This window comes from Acartia tonsa, chromosome 7 (genome assembly GCF_053477335.1).
Source record: "Acartia tonsa isolate MP-2025a chromosome 7, ASM5347733v1, whole genome shotgun sequence".
In the NCBI taxonomy this organism is placed as follows: domain Eukaryota; kingdom Metazoa; phylum Arthropoda; class Copepoda; order Calanoida; family Acartiidae; genus Acartia; species Acartia tonsa.
The window spans coordinates 11,832,682-11,852,186 of record NC_137266.1 but is presented as its reverse complement, the minus strand read 5'-3'; the positions used below and the strand labels follow the sequence as shown (position 1 = coordinate 11,852,186).

General features: G+C 33.5%; 1 protein-coding gene and 1 long non-coding RNA gene across 3 annotated transcripts in view; both read left to right on the top strand.

Annotated features, from left to right (window-relative positions):
* Nucleotides 1–10,610, top strand: part of LOC145324831 (uncharacterized) — an 84,614-nt gene extending 74,004 nt beyond the window's left edge. Inside the window, exons 10-17 of one of the 2 annotated variants that reach the window (XR_013881333.1) lie at nucleotides 5,119–5,187; nucleotides 5,489–5,555; nucleotides 5,961–6,054; nucleotides 6,499–6,580; nucleotides 7,401–7,456; nucleotides 8,372–8,471; nucleotides 8,663–9,503; nucleotides 10,022–10,610. Coding sequence is in view for 1 of the 2 variants with exons in the window: in XM_080167507.1 (XP_080023633.1) it covers nucleotides 5,119–5,187; nucleotides 5,489–5,555; nucleotides 5,961–6,054; nucleotides 6,499–6,580; nucleotides 7,401–7,456; nucleotides 8,372–8,471; nucleotides 8,663–8,743 (549 nt within the window). In the remaining variant the exon portion in view is untranslated. Of the gene's footprint in view, nucleotides 1–5,118; nucleotides 5,188–5,488; nucleotides 5,556–5,960; nucleotides 6,055–6,498; nucleotides 6,581–7,400; nucleotides 7,457–8,371; nucleotides 8,472–8,662 lie in introns of both variants that reach the window. The other variant, XM_080167507.1, reaches the window with a different exon arrangement.
* A 6,237-nt stretch (nucleotides 10,611–16,847) lies between these two features.
* Nucleotides 16,848–18,861, top strand: LOC145324832 (uncharacterized). Its single transcript, XR_013881334.1, has 3 exons — nucleotides 16,848–17,560; nucleotides 17,946–18,440; nucleotides 18,690–18,861. It is a non-coding gene; the product is annotated as an uncharacterized LOC145324832 (long non-coding RNA).
* The last annotated feature ends 644 nt before the right edge of the window (nucleotides 18,862–19,505 follow it).

The following is a 19,505-nucleotide window of genomic DNA, read 5'->3' as shown; positions in this document are numbered from 1 at the left end:
GGCGATGGAGAGGCTATATAGGGGCTATGTTATATAAATTAAGGTAAGAGGCTATTAAGGGGCGATTGAGAGGCTATGTAGGGGCTATGTTACATAATTAAGGTAAGGGGCTATTAAGGGGCGATGGAGAGGCTATATAGGAGCTTTGTTATATAAATTTAGGTAAGGGGCTATTAAGGGGCGATGGAGAGGCTATGTAGGGGCAATGTTATATAATTAAATTAAGTGGCTATTAAGGGGCGATAGAGAGGCCATATAGGAGCTTTGTTATATAAATTAAGGTAAGGGGCTATTAAGGGGCGATGGAGGAGCGATGTAGGGGCCATCAAGTTGCAATGTAATATAAATTTGGAGAAGGAGCGATGAAGGGGCGATGTAGGAGCGATGAAGGAGCGATGGAGGAGCGATGGAGGAGCTATGTAGGAGCGATGTAGGGGCCATCAAGTTGCAATGTAATATAAATTTGGAGAAGGAGCGATGAAGGGGCGATGTAGGAGCAATGAAGGAGCGATGTAGGAGCGATGTAGGGGCCATCACAGTACAATTTAATATAAATTTGGAGAAGGAGCGATGTAGGAGCGATGGAGGGGCGATGTAGGAGCGATGGAGGGGCGATGTAGGAGCCATCAAAGTACAATGTAATATAAATTTGGAGAAGGAGCGATGAAGGAGCAATGGAGGGGCGATGTAGGAGCGATGGAGGGGCAATGGAGGGGCGATGTAGGGGCCATCAAAGTACAATGTAATATAAATTTGGAGAAGGAGCGATGAAGGGGCGATGTAGGAGCGATGAAGGAGCGATGTAGGAGCGATGTAGGGGCCATCACAGTACAATTTAATATAAATTTGGAGAAGGAGCGATGTAGGAGCGATGGAGGGGCGATGTAGGAGCGATGAAGGAGCGATGTAGCAGCGATGTAGGGGCCATCAAGTTGCAATGTAATATAAATTTGGAGAAGGAGCGATGAAGGGGCGATGTAGGAGCGATGAAGGAGCGATGTAGGAGCGATGTAGGGGCCATCACAGTACAATTTAATATAAATTTGGAGAAGGAGCGATGTAGGAGCGATGTAGGGGCCATCACAGTACAATTTAATATAAATTTGGAGAAGGAGCGATGAAGGAGCGATGTAGGAGCGATGTAGGGGCGATGTAGGAGCGATGTAGGGGCCATCAAAGTACAATGTAATATAAATTTGGAGAAGGGGCGATGGAGGAGCGATGTAGGGGCCATTAAGTGGGTTGTTATATAAATTAAGGTAAGGGACTACGGAGGGGCGATGGAGAGGCTATGAAGGAGCCATCATGGGGCTATAGCATAGCCTCTTATCATAAGAGGCGATATTAACGCCCCTTCAAAGGAGCTATTAAGAGGCCATGAAGGAGCTATAGCATAGCCTCTTATCATAAGAGGCGATATGAACGCTCCTTAAAAGGGGCTATCACATCGCTCCATATGATAAGAGGCTATGCTATAGCTCCTTGAAGGAGCTATAGAAAATCATCGCCCCATATGGAGCGATGTCATGGAAAGGACTATACCCAAAAATCACAACCCTTCCCCTATTTTTTCTTTCTTTTTAAAATTGAAATCAGAAATGGGGGTGGTCTACTCCCCCTTCCCTCACTAAAAAAATTATTAGCGAAGCTACTCTATAATCACTTTGTCAGTCCGTTATGCTATCGGAGAAACGTGATTTTCTCGGCTCCTGTTTTTTGATTGAATAAGTTAACATTCTACATATTTTCATTGAGATTTGCCTTTTGGTTGGGTGCTAGATCTATTCCTAGATTTTCTTTTTTTCATGGTTTTCTCGACTTCTATTCAAGATAGACGGCTGAAATTTTCAGGGAATAAATAAATTCACATTCTACATATTTTCAAAAAGTTTCTTTAAGGTTTGTCTATTTGTTGCAGTGCTAGATCGATTCCTAGATGTATAGGTTTTTGTGATTTTCACAACTCATATTCCTGATAGACGGTTGTAATTTTCAGGGATTGTATTAGTTTTCATTCTTAATACTTCCACTAAATTTCATTGAGATTTGCTTATTGGTTAGGGGGCTGAATTTATTCCTAGATTTTCACGTTATTATATATTTTTAAAAGGTTTTGTGATTTATTTAAATAAGATAAATGCTTATTTTTTAAGACACTACTCTATAGTTTGTATAGTTCCCAGATTTCCATCCATAACTTTTGAGCTTCGCTACTTAAGGATGTTGTCATCCTTGTTTTTTACTTTTTATTTTTAAATAAAAAAATGGGTTTTTGAATTCAACTTCCCCCCTCCCCCTAATCAAGTTCCTCTAGAGGCCTCTAAGGGCGTAGTCGCTGGTCCTTATAATAGGATATACTTTGTACATAAAGGGTGTTTAAAAAAAAACCAATCGCTTTACTCTTTTCAACATAAATCCTACAGTTTTAGTCAAAAACTAACAAAAAATGACCAAAATCATGTCCAAGCAATGTCAATGAGATAACACTATTGAATTTTGATTTCTACTCACCTCTCCTGAGCAGTACAGCTCGAGTCCTAGCCCTTGTGGAAAATTTTTCTCTACGTGGATAGTGCATATTTCATTACAAATTAAGACAGTTTTATCTTTTTTTAAAAAGAATAAACTGTCTAAAGTACTTGAAATCTTGTAGATAGACCCCATAATGTTTAGAATTTTTGATGGAGCATGTAAAGACCTTTCTATATACGCCTTAATCAGATTTCTGACCCAATCCTAACCAATTTGGCATTAAAAAGACAGACCCATCAAACATTGAGACATGACTGCTCTGTCTTTTAAAAAAAAGAACAAACCGTCTTAAGTACTTAAAATCTTGTAGATAGGCCCCATAATGTTTAGAATTTTTTATGGGGCATGTCAATATCTTTCTATAGACACCTTACTCAGGTTTCTAACACAATCTTAGCCATTTTGACATCAAAAAGAAAGATCTGTCACACATCAAGAACTGGAGAGACCTGTCATGTCTAAATGTTTGATGGGTCTGTCTTTTTAATGCCAAATTGGCTAGGATTGAGTTAGAAACCTGGTTAAGATGTCTATAGAAAGGTCTTTACATGCTCCATCAAAAATTCTAAACATTATGGGGTCTATCTACAAGATTTTAAGTATTTAAGACGATTTGTTGATTTTTTATCTCCATGTAAGGAAAAAATTCTACACAAAGGCTAGGACTCGAGCTGTAGTGCTCAGGAGAGGTGAGTAGAAATCAAAATTCAATAGTGCTTTCTCATTGTCATTGCTTGGACATGATTTGTGTCATTTTTTGTTAGTTTTTGACTAAAACTGTAGGGTTTATGTTAAAAAGAGTAAAGCGATTGGTTTTTTTTTAAACACCCTTTAATAACAGAATGTCTGTTTGTTTGAACCAAAGAATCTCGCTAACCACGGAACCGATATGGTTCTCCTTAACAGGATAGCTTCTCATAGGTTTTTGGAAGTTTTATAACTATTTTGGGGAAGAGTATCACCATCCACCCTCCCAAGAGAAATTGACTTTAGAAAAAAAACTACCTCCTCCCCCCAAAAATGAATTTTAATTGCGATTTTAAGTTAATTTTTTTCCAGATGTCTATAAATAACTTTTGAGCTTCGCTACTTATGTATGTTGTCATCCATGTTTTTTTTTATTGAATTCAACTCTCCCCTCCTCAAGTGCCCCTAGAGGCCTTTAGGAGCGTAGACGCTAGTTCTTTTGAATAGAGTAATAGGATATCTTGTGTCAGTCGGTTCGCTATGGTTCTCCTTTACAGGTAGCTGCTAGTAGACTTAAATGTATTGATAATAGGTAACTAGGAAATTATTTAACTTATTTTTATTAGGAATGTACGTTTTTGTACGTTTTTTACTTTTTTTATGTACGTAACGTATTTTTTTGTGTACGTTATGTACGTTTTTTATTTTCAAAATTGGCTGGCCAGCCTGCAAGTAAGGTTTTAATAAGCATTACAAGGATTCAAAACTTGATAGAACACGCTCTAAACTTTCTCACAAATTCTATGTAATATTTTAATTTATGGACGGTTTACCTTTTGATGGTAGAGATATATAAAAAAATCGAAGATTCTAGCAAGATCCATCGACACGAACAAACCGACATCCTGTTAATATAAACATTAATTTTGATCATAGCTTCCTTGAAAAGGCTTAAAATTGTCAAAGCATTATCTTTTAATTTAATGTATTCAAGATTATTGAAAGAATTTTTATAAAAACAAGTGTAACATACAAAGCAGCAAGAAAAAATGCATTGAATATTTGTTAGCAAACTTTTGTTTAATTTCTTTTAAATATTTATAATTTAGACTCTATTAATAAACAGGAGGGGAGGGGACATTGGGCTCTTTATTACACTAGTTCCCTTAAAGCTTCATAATGATATTTTCTAATTTGTTGGCTTAACAACTTTAAGGACTTTTTTAAAATTTTGTTTGGTTGGTTTATTAAGTGGAATGTCCTAACGTTTCAACCACAAAGGGCAATCTACAAAAGGGTTAATTTTGTTTATCATCAACGGGAATGTACATCAATTTATCGGCCATTGTTTTTATCCCTTTAGATGCGTGATTAGTAGATCAAAATTAACATTTATATTTTGTTCAAGCCAATGAAAGTATTTAGTATTACTTAAATTTTTGGCTGTTTCACAAATATTTGTTCGTTTGTATTTGCATACCTATTTAGTTTGCGTAGTTTGTCAAATTTGCATTTTTACCAAAGCCCCTCTTCTCATAGATTTTGGAGGATTATATAGTCATGTCCACACACACATTCACACACTTTCACTTTAAATTAATTTTAAGGGAAAAGATAATGGACGATTTATTGATACACATTGCATATCTATTTATGATAAACAAAATTAACCCTTAAATTAGTCTCTAGATATATATAAAAGTTTAGAAAAAGTTTTTTTTACCAACCAATCAATATTTAATAAAGTCACCATAGTTTTCAATTCAACGAATAAAAGAACGTGGTTTTAAAACTTTGGGTAAATATCTAATATAGTTAAATGTCCCCTCCCTCCCTGAAATAAATTTATTTTAATTGCTTTACTGGATGCGCTCTTAAAAAAATAATTGCATTTTTCAGGGCGATAATGATCCAGTGGATATCTGTGAAATTGGAGGTAGAGTTGCTAAAAGAGGAGACGTTTTAGAGGTATTTATTTAATTATCAAATTAGGTATTTCTTTTCATTTTTTTGGCCGAAATAATATTTTCCTTAAGAGATTATTGGGTATTTTTGTTAGGTTTCTCGTAAGACCATATTCTAGTTCAATTTTGGAAAAAACAATGGTTAATCACACAAACTATGGTTTGGGATCCTGCGGGGAGCTTGAGTCCTAAAGGGTCCTGTCCTGCGAGGCACTAAACCTGATGGGCTTTCCTAACCTCTATATTATATACTTAAATATTTAATAATAGTTGAATAATAAGCTGATATGTCTTTTAATATCAAGGTAAAAGTTCTTGGTATCCTTGCACTGGTAGATGATGGTGAAACAGATTGGAAGATTCTTGTCATAGGTAATTTTACAAACTAACATTGAATGTATATTTTATCTTAAATTGATCTATCTTTGAAACAGATAGAAAAATTGGGGAAGATCAATTTTTTCTCTATGATAAATATATTCTTATATGACCATGAACAAGAATATCAACAGAATATACTTTCTGATAATGATAATACAATTGATACTGAAACTATTCCTTATTACTACAGGATTCTTCATGAAAGGGTTGAAAACGATAGGTGGTTTCTAACATGTTAAATTTATGCTCCAAACTGTTACTACCCCCAGACACACCCTAAATCTAGAAATGTTTCGCTTTAGCTGTTTATTATTATTAGAAAATTTTGTGTGGACTGTCTACTAAGGTTGTTGGTTATACAATATACATGGCTTTGATTATAACCTTTTATTTCAGATGTCACCGATCCATTGGCTGAAAAGATTAACAATCTGGACGATATTGAGAGAGAAATGCCTGGTTTTCTTGAGTCTACAAGAGAATGGTTTAGGTCACAAATTTAAAACATATTTTGATATTATTTGATTTAAGAAGGTTTGCAAATTCCGTCTTTGTATATTCTAAAACGCTGGAAAATTAAAAAAAAAATGCGCGGTGTCCCTTGCTGGATTCTTTTTAAGTCTTGGATATATTTTAAACGTGGGGGGGGGGGGGGGGGGTTGCCTCCGGAGTCCTAACACGACATACCAGCAATTTTATTTTAGGTGCTACTCCCTTAGTTTTAGAGATAATTTGGAAAACCTTTTTGGTTGTGTCAATAAGTTCTGGTATCTTTCAAAACAAAATCGGCGGCGGCGGCTGAAACATTTTTACGACACTCCCCCTCCCCCTTTTCTTTGTACGGTTTATGTCTTAACAAAAAAGAATAAATTTACTCTTCAGCAAAGCTTGTTTTCAACTCCGAAGTACTTAACTGACATCTTGATTATTGTAGGATTTACAAGATGGCGGATGGAAAGCCGGAGAATAAATTTGCATTTAACGGAGAATTCAAGGATGCACAGTTTGCTCATCAGGAAAAAAGTCAAACATAAAAAAATCATCTATCTCATATAGCAGCTGGATGCCAGAAAAATGTCAAAAATCTCGCTAGGTGGCGATAGTTGTGTTTTTTAGGATTTTTGGCGATTTCTGTCTAGAGGGTGGTGGTAACGTTCCCCAAAATAGCATTACACCTATGAGAAGTTACATTGTAAAGGATAACCAAATCGGTTTAGCGGTTAGCGAGATTCTTCGGTACAGAGTCACACACATTCACAGAAATCCTGTTACTTTATTATAAGAATGTTTATGGGCTTTTGACAGAGTGGATAAAAGAGATTCTATTCAACAAAGATATGCATTGGATATTAGAAAATTATTCTCTAGATACAATGAAGTCATTTTAAAATTGATCTAGAAATAATTTTCTTAAAAGGATGATAGAGAAAATGTTGCACCTTCATGACTTAAAAGTGCACTGGATTCAGATTGTCTAGTAGTTCTAGATCCTACTGGACACAAATTATATACTTTACTTTAAGAAGAGAGGACAGACATCGAAATGTTTTATATCTATATACCAGTCCTGTCATTCGTTAGCCGGAAATCTTGAGAGTGTGTTAGTTTGTACTAGGTGATACTGTATCAATTTTACTTCAAGCAATTTTAATACTAAAGGGGTATTTATTTATCATAGTTGAGGGTAATCATCATTGTTATTTATCTCTAATTAGAACGTAGGCCATGCAAAATGATTTTCAAATCATCTTAAGAAGCGGTGCGTAATGAGGCATCGCTTAGAAATGAGATATTATCCAATTTAAGCAATTTATATGTTATGACTTTTTAAAATAGATAATCGAAGAAACACATTTATATTGGAAGCAGCTAGTTGGTCTCGCCACACCCAGGTTTCATATGTTTATTTGATAGTTTTAAATAGGGTTGGCAATCCGTATCCGGGATCCGGTATCCGCCAAATTTTTGGTCAATTTTGGAATTAATTTTTAGGACATATGTAGCACTTAATTTTTTATTTAAAAAAAAAATACTTATTTCTCTCATCGTATTATAAACGGCTTTCCGCGGATATAGAAAGTACAATTATGAGATTAAAACCAGTTTTTTTAGCCCTGAGGTGGGAACCGGTTCCTATCCACCGGATTCGAATGAATACGAGAAAAACCTTTTAAAATATTGCTAGAATCCGGAATCCGCCAAAAAAAGAATCCGGAATCCGCGGGAATCCGCCATTTTTTTTGACGGATTCTTGTAAGAATCCGAATCCGATCCAAAAATTTGACGGATTGCCAGCTCTAGTTTTAAAGTCTTTATTATATATTTTTTTGAAAGCTAAGCTTTTCTATAATTAGTGTCTGTATGTATGTCCATTCGTACGTCACTGTTAGCTCTTATTTTTTTTCTTATAGATTCAGAAAGCAATTTACCAGAATGTTCGAACGTCGTACGTCCAATTTACTTATTATTATACTTTTTTTTTTATATAATTTCAATTTTCATAATCAACTTTATTTAACAATGTTTCCTGGGACAACAAGGCACAATATTTTAAGCGAATCATCTCTATAATCGAAGTCCAAAAGTGTAAGTATGTCTTCAAAAAGAATCCTCTATTTACGTTATTTTGCTGCAAGTTAATATACAATTTTGTTTATACTTTTGAATTAATACTCTGCTGTTTAAGTTTGACATTCTACAATTGTTCATATGCGTTTGTTCTACCGTTTGATTTCAAAGCTTCACTTTTATGGATATTGTCATCATTGGTTTATCTAAATGTCTCTAACTTTTCGTTTGTTTTTTAGTGTTGATGGTGGGCCACTTGAAACCGGTTGTGTGGCAGTTGAAGGAGCAGCTAATGTCATCTCAAGAGAGGATGCTGCGCATATTTTTAATAGGACAGAGGTAAGCAATCAATCAATAGTTGTGGTTTATCTCAAGAATCAAGAAAATCATGGTATAACTAGTGGGAATATTTCATTAGAAACAAAGCCCAATCGGTTCAGCGCTTTCAGATTTCTTAGAGAGGCTACATCCGGATGGACGGACAGACATTTTCTACTTTTGTGTTAGTAATTAATTATGATATATTTTAGGATTATTCCACTGGGCCCACACCCGAAGCCGGATTAGATAAATGGTACTATAACCATCTCAAAATTTCAACTCTAGAATAATTTTAATCTCGAAATATAAATTATAGCTCCTATAAAATTTTATGTCTCGTAGAAAGTGCATTTTTAATAATTTACGCCAGGGATGAAGGGAAGATCTAAGAAACAAGATAATTAAATTAATTTCCAGTATGGCTACGAAACCGATTAATATCCAGTGGACTAGAACTGGTTTTCAGCTATACTAAAATATTATGTACTGCATCGTATTATAGCCAGTTTTCTACGAATATTAAAAAAATAATAGGTATTAATACCAGTTTTGTTAGCCCAGGTTTTAATCTTATTATTTTTATTTTAATAACCGCAAAAAGGTGTCTATAATACAATTCGATAAGATAAATAACTAGTCCCCAAATTTTAGATTTAAAAAAAAGATGCTTTTAAAATGTTTCTAAGCTGCACAAAATATAAAAAAAAGGCTGCAAAGTCTCTTTAATCATCAGCTCAGCAGCTGTTTCAGTTGCTTTATATGTTTCTTTGGCGGCTAATTGTCTAATATACGACAGTGGCTGCCTAAAAATTCTTTTATATTTCAAGATCATTTTCCCTTCATACTTGATTTAAATTTATAGTTTTATGTTTAGTTATATTAAACATTTTTGATCATAAAAATATTTTAAGAATGAAAATTTTAATTCTTAAAATTGCCTCCCAAAAAAACTCAGAAAAATACTCAAATTTTACAATTTTATTGTTTGTTGTTAAATGTTTTAGTTTACAACTTGTTTTTAGTAGCGGAGCTACTTTTTAATTCACTATTGTATGTTCTTTAGAGTTACGCCTCCATCCTTTTATATAAAGTAGTAAGTTTTTTTTTGTCTGCAGCTTAAAATAACCTACTAAACCGATTTTAGAAAATCTTCAAACAAGTCCACAGATTGTTTTTAGCTATTTTATTTTTCGATTCAAGTCTTTGGATGTTATTAGGCTATCTTTTGGCCATAATTCTCCCCCTACGAATACAGTGCCACTAGATGCTAGGGGCGCAGTCACTCAGAGAGAGGGGACAATGAGCTTTATATTACACAAGTCCCCCAAGGTTTAGAAATAACGTTTTCTTATTCGTTAGCAACTTTCGGGACTTTGTATGAATTTTAATTGGTTGGTTTATTGAATTAAATGTCTATACGTTTCAACCACTAATTGTAATCTACAGAAGGGGTTATTTTGTGTATTAACATTGGGGATGTACATTAATTAGTCGGCCATAGTTTTATCCCTTTAATTCCCTGGCAGCCACTAGTATAAAATAACATCATTATATTTTTCGAATTTAAGATACCTACTATTTAGATAAATTGTTTTTTAAATGCTTTGTTTCAAACAAATGAATTAAGTTTACTAGCTGCGCTGCTTATGTTAACATTTGTGCTTGTTTTCTGTTTAGTTTTCATGTTTATTTGTTCAATCATTAAAAACTTTCAAAACAGAGAATAAAGAAACAGAAATTTAGTTTACTTAAAATTTAATTGTCTTAAACACTATTTTATTCAGGGATCTAAAGGGATAAGACAATGGCCAATAAATTGATATAATTCCCCAATGATGAATCACAAAATTACCCCTTCTGTAGATTTCAATTAGTGGTTAAAACATTTGAACAATCAACTAAAAATAATAAACCATCCAAACAAAATTCACTAAGGTCTCCAAAGTTGTTAAATAAAAAATGTTATTATAAAACTTTGGGGACTAGTGTATTAAACAGCCCATTGTCCCATCTCTTTCTGATTATATTAATTTTAACCAAGAAACAAAACTAAGATATTTTTTGCACTTTTTAATGAAAATTAAATGTAAAGGAATATTATATGGTAATTTGACGATATCAAATATACTTTTATCTCAGAATGTTGTTAATTAAAAATAAGAAATAAAATTTATTGTGTAAAGCGAATAAAATATATTATGCAACAATTTTTTTTCTTAGTACCTAACGAAGATACTCTTTAATTATAAATGTACGTCCGTCTGTTCATCTCTTAGTTAAGTAATATAAAATAAAATAAGATTTCTCGGTTGCTATTAGTACTTAGACTAGAAGTCTGAAATAAATGTTTTATTTAAATAATATTTTTTTTTATTACAATACCATCGGTAATTAACCCAGAGGTAAGACGAGGGTGGGAGTAATGGGGGGGTAAGTTGACCTTCCACTTTCTATTTCAATTTTAAAATAATTTGGAGGGGAGTATTTTTTTCCAGGGACGACCCATAAGAAGGTGAGATCTTCAGGGACAGACATCCAGTTACTTTTATGTAAGGATATCAAAATAAGTAAGGGTTGAAACATTATTCATAGGTTGAACAATCAGGGAGGGAGGGAGGGGACATTAGGCTATTTATTACACTAGTCTCCAAATTCTTATGATAACGAATTCCAAACAACCCAAAGGACTTGTATTTAATTTTGTTTGGTTGGTTAATTTGTTGAGTGTCCAACCTCTAATTGTAACCTACAGAAGGGGTATTTTGTGTATCATCTTTGGGGATGTACATCAAAATATCGGCCATTGTCTTATCCCTTTATATCCCTGTTGAACAATGCATAAAGAATATTTAATTTCCATTCCCACAGGGAAATAACTATAAACCATAGAGTAAGGAAGAAAAGAGTTATTAAAAGAGGGGAAAACACCCTTTATCCCCTTCAAATCTTTGAAACCCCTCATTTTACCCTCCTAAAATTTTTGAAACCCCTCAATTTACCCCACTCCAACTTGGAAACCCCCCTCATTTTAACCCACCCCCTTCCCAAAAAAAAAATAAAATCTTTGAAATCCTTCATTTTACCCCCCTTAAATCTTAGGAAAGCCTCATTTTACCCCCTCAAAACTTTGAAACCCCTCATTTTACCTGGCCTTCCCCCTCGACTGCAAAGCCATCAACACCACAACTGCTGGGGACAAGGGTTCAAAGCCCTCTTTTCTCACATAGGCAGATTGACACCCACACATCCTATTTGTTGTCGAAAGACTAACCTAGTCTTCCCTTTTACCCCCTACCTCTAATTGTCACCCCTCTATTCTTATCTATCTATTCTATGTATTATTCTGTATATAACTGACCATTTTTGATATTTTGAAGTGGTAATAAATATATTGACCACCAGCTAACAAGCCAACTGTATTGGCCAAATCCGCTGCTTTTTATCTGCTGCTGCGACCGCCTTCGCCGAACTTCGCGCCGGCGTTGTGCCCCGCCGTTTGGAGACTCCACAATAGATAAGTATGGCACCGAAACCGCTGTCTATAATACTTTTAATGCGATAAATAATTATTATATCACAACCGATATTATTTATTTGACTTACCTTACTATCCATCTGAAATACTTAATTATTCTTTTATATATACTCGTACTAATTTCTTATAGGGCTTATTATTATAAGGTGTAAAATTCCTCTATAATACTTGCTTATGCCCTCACCCCTTTAGAGACAAATTGCCGGCCGTTTTTGCTAATTTATCTCTTCTGGCAAAAAATGAGAAACCTGGCAAAAAAATGCACGTTGAAAAAAATGAGCATTTGTTTGATTTTATAATTTTCTAAAGGAAAGGATGTAGGATATACGTGGATATTATGACAGGGAAAATATTCATCAATTTAGCTTGCTTGCTAATATAGAACTCATTTATTAGGAGTGAAGGGAATGGGATAAAGGAGCGAATCGTCATTTAAGCCCGCTGCATTTTTCAATTTAATAAAGAACAGTAAAATCTGGTGTAAGCTCCAAGTAATAATATATCCATTTGTAGATGTTATTTTTAATAAATTTTTATGACGCATTGTTATTAAGAAATATAGCTACTTCACCTTTATATTGAAGTTTGATGATTATTTTTAAAGATTGTTTAGATATTTATATAATCATAGTAAAACAAGGATGACAACATTCATAAAAAGCGAAGCTAATAAATGTTAAAATAAGAACAGCAAAGCAAATGAAAAGAAACTGACTGACAGTCAAACGAAGATTCACATATTAAATACTGAAAGAGAAAAAATTTACTATAGAAATTGTTGCACTCTAGAGCATTATAGACAGACTGACAGACAAAGTGAGTTATAGAGTAGATGCTCATCGATTAGGAAAGTCTTCACCCGAAAAAAATAGCCGTCTATCTCTAAAAGCCGCCGAGTAACTTAAATGATCGTCGGAGCATTACCGATAGACTGATGGGCCAAATAAGGGGGGGGGGGGGGTTTAATGCAACCACCTCGTAATCAATGTATAAATGGCACTTAGAATTCGAATTTCGATCTGAAATTTTGCATGAGTAATCCTTGGTAGGTCTATTTTCCCTAAATCGAACAAAAAGTTGAAAAAGTAACAGCTAACGGCTCAGCCGTTTAGCCGTTTTTTGGCTATTTTTAGGGCAAATCTGTCAAAAATTACGTAGAAATCAACATTTTAAAACATATTTTTGCTTTAAATCATGTGAAATGATACAAAAAATATTTTTTTTAGATTTCTAGTACCAGCAACTACCGGCTAGAATCGTTAAAAAACTTTTTGGATCGGAAAAGAGCATTATGTGGAGAGAGGTTTCGTGATTTATTTCCATAGAAAAAGCCAAAAAATTACTAAGCGGCTGAGCTGCCAGCCGTTAGCCGTTACTTTTCCAACTTCGAAATTCGAATTCTAAGTGCCATTTATACATTGATTACGAGATGGTTGCATTAAAACCTCCCCCCCCCCCTCCCTTTATATACTATATTCTAATTAGTAAAAGGAATTCAGCCGTATATCTTAAATAGCAGCCGAGACATTCACATTTCCACCCTATTAATGTATCTAATTGGCAGACGGACATTTTCAATAATAGAGTAGATTCGCTAATAAAACAGGTATGCATTGAATTATGTTAGAATCTTAATAGTTATTTCTCGCATCGTATTATAAACAGCTTTCCGCGGATATAGAATGTACAATTATAAGATGAAAACAAGTTTTTTAGCCCCGAGGTGCCAAAGGCACGGTCTAATAAACTGGTTTTAATGTTATGATTGTACACTTTTATATTCGTAGAAAGCTGGATATAATACGAAGCTAGACATAGTTTTTTTAGTATGTATGAGAACCGGTGCCTATCCAACGGATTCGAATGAATACGAGAAAAATTATAAAAGGTTTAAAAAGTTTTGTATTCATTGTTTTGTATTACTGAGAGCTCGGCAGCCGCACGGAAACCGCCAATTCTAACAAGTTTGGGTACTCTCGAAATTTTAGCTGCAAAAAGAATAAATTTTTTTTTTATGCCAGAATAGATATAAAGAATCTAGATGAATAATGAAGGAATAATTCGTCTATAATATTAGCTAGAAAGTGAACACATTCAGTTTGAAATAGTAAAGTTTATTGCTTGGGTGAATTACGTCATCAACAAAATACGACAATCATAATATAGAACTGAATCACGAATGACTAAATAAACAAATGTCTTTGTCTGTTTGAAATTCCTTTTTATTTCCCATTCTGTTTGTATGATTGACCATTTATGGTAATAAATGTATTACAGTCTAGTTTGCAATGGTAATCAATTAATATTTGGCACATTATTTACGAAAAAAACATTTTTCTGCATGAGGTCTCAGATTTTGATAAAAACTTCCAGTCCCCTTCATTTGGTCATAAAACTAAGGGCTGGGTGATTTTTAACCTTTTTAATCCATTTAAAGTCCGATTTTTCGCGCATTTTCTCACTGTGGTGTTTTCACAATGAAAAAAAGGCATTTTTTCATGATTTTCAAGTTTAAAATTTTTACATTAATTTTCAACTTACATACATGTTTTATATATCAAATTAATCCCCCAGATGCGTACAATATAGAATTTGTCTTTAAAATCACAAAAATCATGAATTACAGGGTGTCCCAAGAAAAATGTCAAAACAGGTTTTTTAAACTTTTGACACTGTCAGGAAACGAAGTTTGCCCATTTCTTGCCTTGAGAGTGAATATCATCCATTTTACAACACATATGAAGTAAATTTGGCGTGGTAACTCCAAATTTGGACACCTGAGAAATTTTTGAAACACCCTGTAAAAGGGATTTTTGCGTCTGTAGAGCTAAAAATTGGTCCAAATTGATTATTTTTTTCAAATTAGCATACAAAGTATCTAAGTGTGTTACAGACTGGCCAGAGTGTACGTTTTGTACGTTACGCATCGAATCTGTGTACGTTCTGGACGTTATTTTGATATGTGTACGTAACGTATTTTGAAATTTGTATTTTTGTACGTTTTACGTTTTTTTTTTAAATAATAAGAATCAAATATTAGCAGAAAAGTGATTTGTATGTTTTGTACCAAAATTTTAACAAAAACTATAGGTGTATTATATTAAATAAATTCAATATTATCTTAAATTTTCATAGAACAAAAATATGTAGGTAAATTATGCATATATGTTAATAAAACTTACAGTTTAAATTTATGGAATTGAAATATATGTCCTATAGATTTAGTTTAAACTATTGAACAGAAAGAGATATGCAGTTGACTAAATTCAAGTTTAAATGCATTTCATGCAACTACCCCTTTAATAGATTTTACGATAATTTTTTTCAAATTCTTTATATACTTGGGTAAATTTTCCGAGATATCATATGGTGCTCAGTTTAGGATTAAGAAGTCTTATTTTTTGGTATCTTCAGTTTTTAAAGAATAAGAATCAAATATAAGTATAAAAGTATTTGTATATTTATTTGTATTTGTACAAAAAGTATTACAAAAATAGTATATTATCTATAATACAAAGTAGAATGATGTCTGTCCGTCTGCTTGTCCGTCTGTATATCAGAAGCTTAATATCTCAGTAACCACTGAACCTATTGGGCTCTACTCTTTATGGAATATACCTAATAGTCCTGTGATGGTTTTTTCTTTTTTTTCTTTGGGGAAGGGACACTTAAAGCTTTTTACTTTCTACTAGGATTAGAGGCTTCGCCCCTAGCCTCTAGAGGCTTCGTCATCTCTTTTATAGAATCGTTTGTTGGAAATTTGTCCAAAAAAAATATAAAAAAAGATTGTGATTATTTTTTTCATTTAGGCTTCGCCCCAGGGTGCGGTGGGGGTTCCCCCACCCCGCTGATTTGCATTAGTTTATAAAAATAAATTGAGGGGTGGTTTATTTTTTTGGAGGGTGGGTTTCCCACACTCTAAGAAAATAGCCTAAAACTACCACAGGACCAGTAGATATATTCCCTGATGATTAGAACCCAATCTGTTCAGTGGTTACCAAGATCTTAAGCTTTAGACAGACAGGCACTGATTTACTTTGTATCAAAGACTAGTATTTTCTGAGATCTTTAGCAATAGACAAAATAACCTTATATCCTATTATATATTTATCCTATAAATCCTTTTTTTCTGTAACGAAGAATCTCGCTAACTGCTGAACCGACATGATCATTGTGAGGTTGTAGGCTATTTTCTCTGTCCTTCCATATCCCTTCAAGAACCTGTATTCAAAATGGTAGAAAAATAGCCTAAAACCATTTCGGTAACTGTATGAAGTAGTTATGAAAATCTTAAGCATCAGACAAAAAACTTACTACTTTATTTAATAGAATATACTTAGTACGTAATAACAGGATGTATGTCTCTCTGTCAGTTTATTTTTACCGAAGGTTCTCGCTAACCGCTAAACCGATATGGTTCTCCTTTACAGGGTAGCTTCTCATAGGTCCTGGGAGAAAGTACAACCACCCTCCCAAGAGAAATTACTTCCCCTATTTTCTCTTTCTTTTTAAAATTGAAATCAGAAATGGGGGTGGTCTACTCCCCCCTCCCTCAATAAAAAATTTATTAGCGAAGCTACTCTATAATCACTTTGTCAGTCCGTTATGCTATAGGAGAAACGTGATTTTCTCGTCTCCTGTTTTTTGATTGAATAAGTTCACATTCTACATATTTTCATTGAGATTTGCCTTTTGGTTGGGGTGCTAGAAGATCTATTCCTAGATTTTCTTTTTTTCATGGTTTTCTCGACTTCTATTCAAGATAGACAGCTGAAATTTTCAGGGAATAAATAAATTCACATTCTACATATTTTCTTTAAGGTTTGTCTATTTGTTGCAGTGCTAGATCGATTCCTAGATGTATTGTAATGGACAAATATTGATTGTGACTCTTTAGGAGACCCTTGGCACAGTTGAGAGCTTGACACTGAAACCATGGAGTAACGATTTGAAGATAAGGCATGTGGTTTTAACCAACTTGTGTGTGTAGTCACACTGCCTTCGAGATTACTAAGATGAATAAAAGGGGCGAAGATTCAAGATAAAGGGCGAAGCTAGTTGAGAGACTGATTTACGTTGAGACCATGGAGAAAAGATATGAAGATAAGGCATATGGTTTTTACCAACTTGTGTGTGTAGGCACACTGTCTTCGAGAAAGGACTAAGAGGAGAACTTGTGAAAGTGTAAGACAGAAAAATCCCAATATACAGCCTACAGAATGCCTTCAATCTACTCCACATAGCCACCCAAAATAGTTCAAATATACATTTTTATTTCTTAAATCTACAACTTCTCTTTACTAGTTCCTCTTTGAAGGATTGTCTACATTTTATTCCTTAAACCTTTTCTTCTCTTTACTAGTTCATCTATGAAAAATTGTCCTGAAATTAAGCCGTAAAATAACAGTTTGGCAAATGAACTTTTTATGTAATTGTAAATAGGATATATTGTTAAAAATGCACTTAAACTCAAAAGTAAAAAGCAAAGCAAATTAAATTCTTTTTATATTTTTCAGAAAGTAAAGTAAATGAATCAATAAGTAATATTTAATTATAAGGGTGGCCATAATAGGTAAATCATTTTATATTATTAATTTTGTAATCACCTTGAGGTAAATTTAGTTATCGAAATTAGTATCAAATGCTATACTAAAGTCAAACTACATTGTATCGAAATGAACCTTAATTGCTATACTAAACTCAAACTACAGTTTATCGAAACGAGTATCAAATGCTACACTAAAGTCAAACCTACATTTTATTGAACGAGTATCAAATGCTATTATAAAGTCAAACCTACATTAAAATACGAACTCATATGAATTAAATCAAAGGTTATTCTAAAGTCTAACCTACATTAAAGTGAAATCATTGGAATATTGAGCTTAAATTTACTTAACCTTAAATTATAAACCCAACCACTAGATGTAGCTTTAAATAATGCTATTTCTTTTTAGGTGGTTGTTCAAATCAGTAGCTGAGATCCTGTATGGACTAAAAAGACCCCTAAAGCCGGAAAGACCCCTAAAACCAGTAAGACCCCAGCTGACATTCAAGCCTAGTAGCGGAAAACAAGCTCTGTTTAAGCGGACAACAAGCTGAAGTGTGCCCTGCCTGTAAAGGGGCAGCTTAACACACTATAAAAAAGGTATAGAATATTATACTCTTTTCTATTACCAAGGCCTTTATTTGTTTCAAAGATTTAATTAAATATTCAACAATGATATTTGGAATCTACTTACAATAAAGAAGTTTAACTTGAATGACTCTTACAATTGTTTTCTTTGTAGGAAATACAACAAGATCAGCTAAATTAAAACCTATTGAGACCAACAACAAAATTACTCAAAAGATCATTAACAAGGAACCTTCACCAACCCAAACAACGCCACTTGGGGATATTGATCTGTACTATTCAAACCTGGAATCAAATCTAAATCTGATGGAGCCATGTAAGTAAATTTTGCTCATATTCCTAAATAGACAATTACAACAGACATTAGTGAATTCTTTGTTGATTACAATAAAGTGTAGCATCTCAAAACATATAGTTAACTTTAACCCTGCCTTTACTATTGTATTTTAGCTTTTATTTCTTTTATTTCCTTTTTTATTATTTTATTTTCTTTTATAATTGCAACTTGGTCACCCTCTAGTAAATTGTACATAACCTACAACTAATATTATCTTTTTTATTGTAGGTTATTTGTAACCGGATTACCGTGTGTATAAAACTGCTCTCATATTTCCAGACTACAAACATAAAAAAGCTGATAAAAATAAAATGATCAGCCCACAGTAAAGGATAAAATTAACAAGACCTAGTGTACGGACCCCACAAAAGCCAAGGTGAGCCGTCCGCTACATGTATAGGTTTTTGTGATTTTCTCTACTCATATTCCTGATAGACGGTTGTAATTTTCAGGGATTGTATTAGTTTTCATTCTTAATACTTCCACTAAATTTCTTTGAGATTTGCTTATTGGTTGGGGGGCTGAATTTATTTCTAGATTTTCACGTTATTGTATATTTTTATAAAGTTTTTGTGATTTATTTAAATAAGTTAAATGCTTATTTTTTACGACACTACTCTATAGTTTATATAGTTTTCAGATTTTCATTCATAACTTTTGAGCTTCGCTACTTAAGGATGTTGTCATCCTTGTTTTTTACTTTTTATTTTTAAATAAAAAAATGGGTTTTTAATTCAACTCCCCCCCCCCCCTAATCAAATTCCTCTAGAGGCCTCTAAGGGCGTAGTCGCTGGTCCTTATAATAGGATATACTTTGTACATAATAACAGGATGTCTGTTTGTTTGTACCAAAGAATCTCGCTAACCACGGAACCGATATGGTTCTCCTTAACAGGATAGCTTCTCATAGGTTTTTGAAAGTTTTATAACTATTTTGGGGAAGAGTGTCACCATCCACCCTCCCAAGAGAAATTGACTTTAGAAAAAAAACTACCTCCTCCCCCCAAAAATGAATTTTAATTGCTCACTGATTTTAAGTTAATT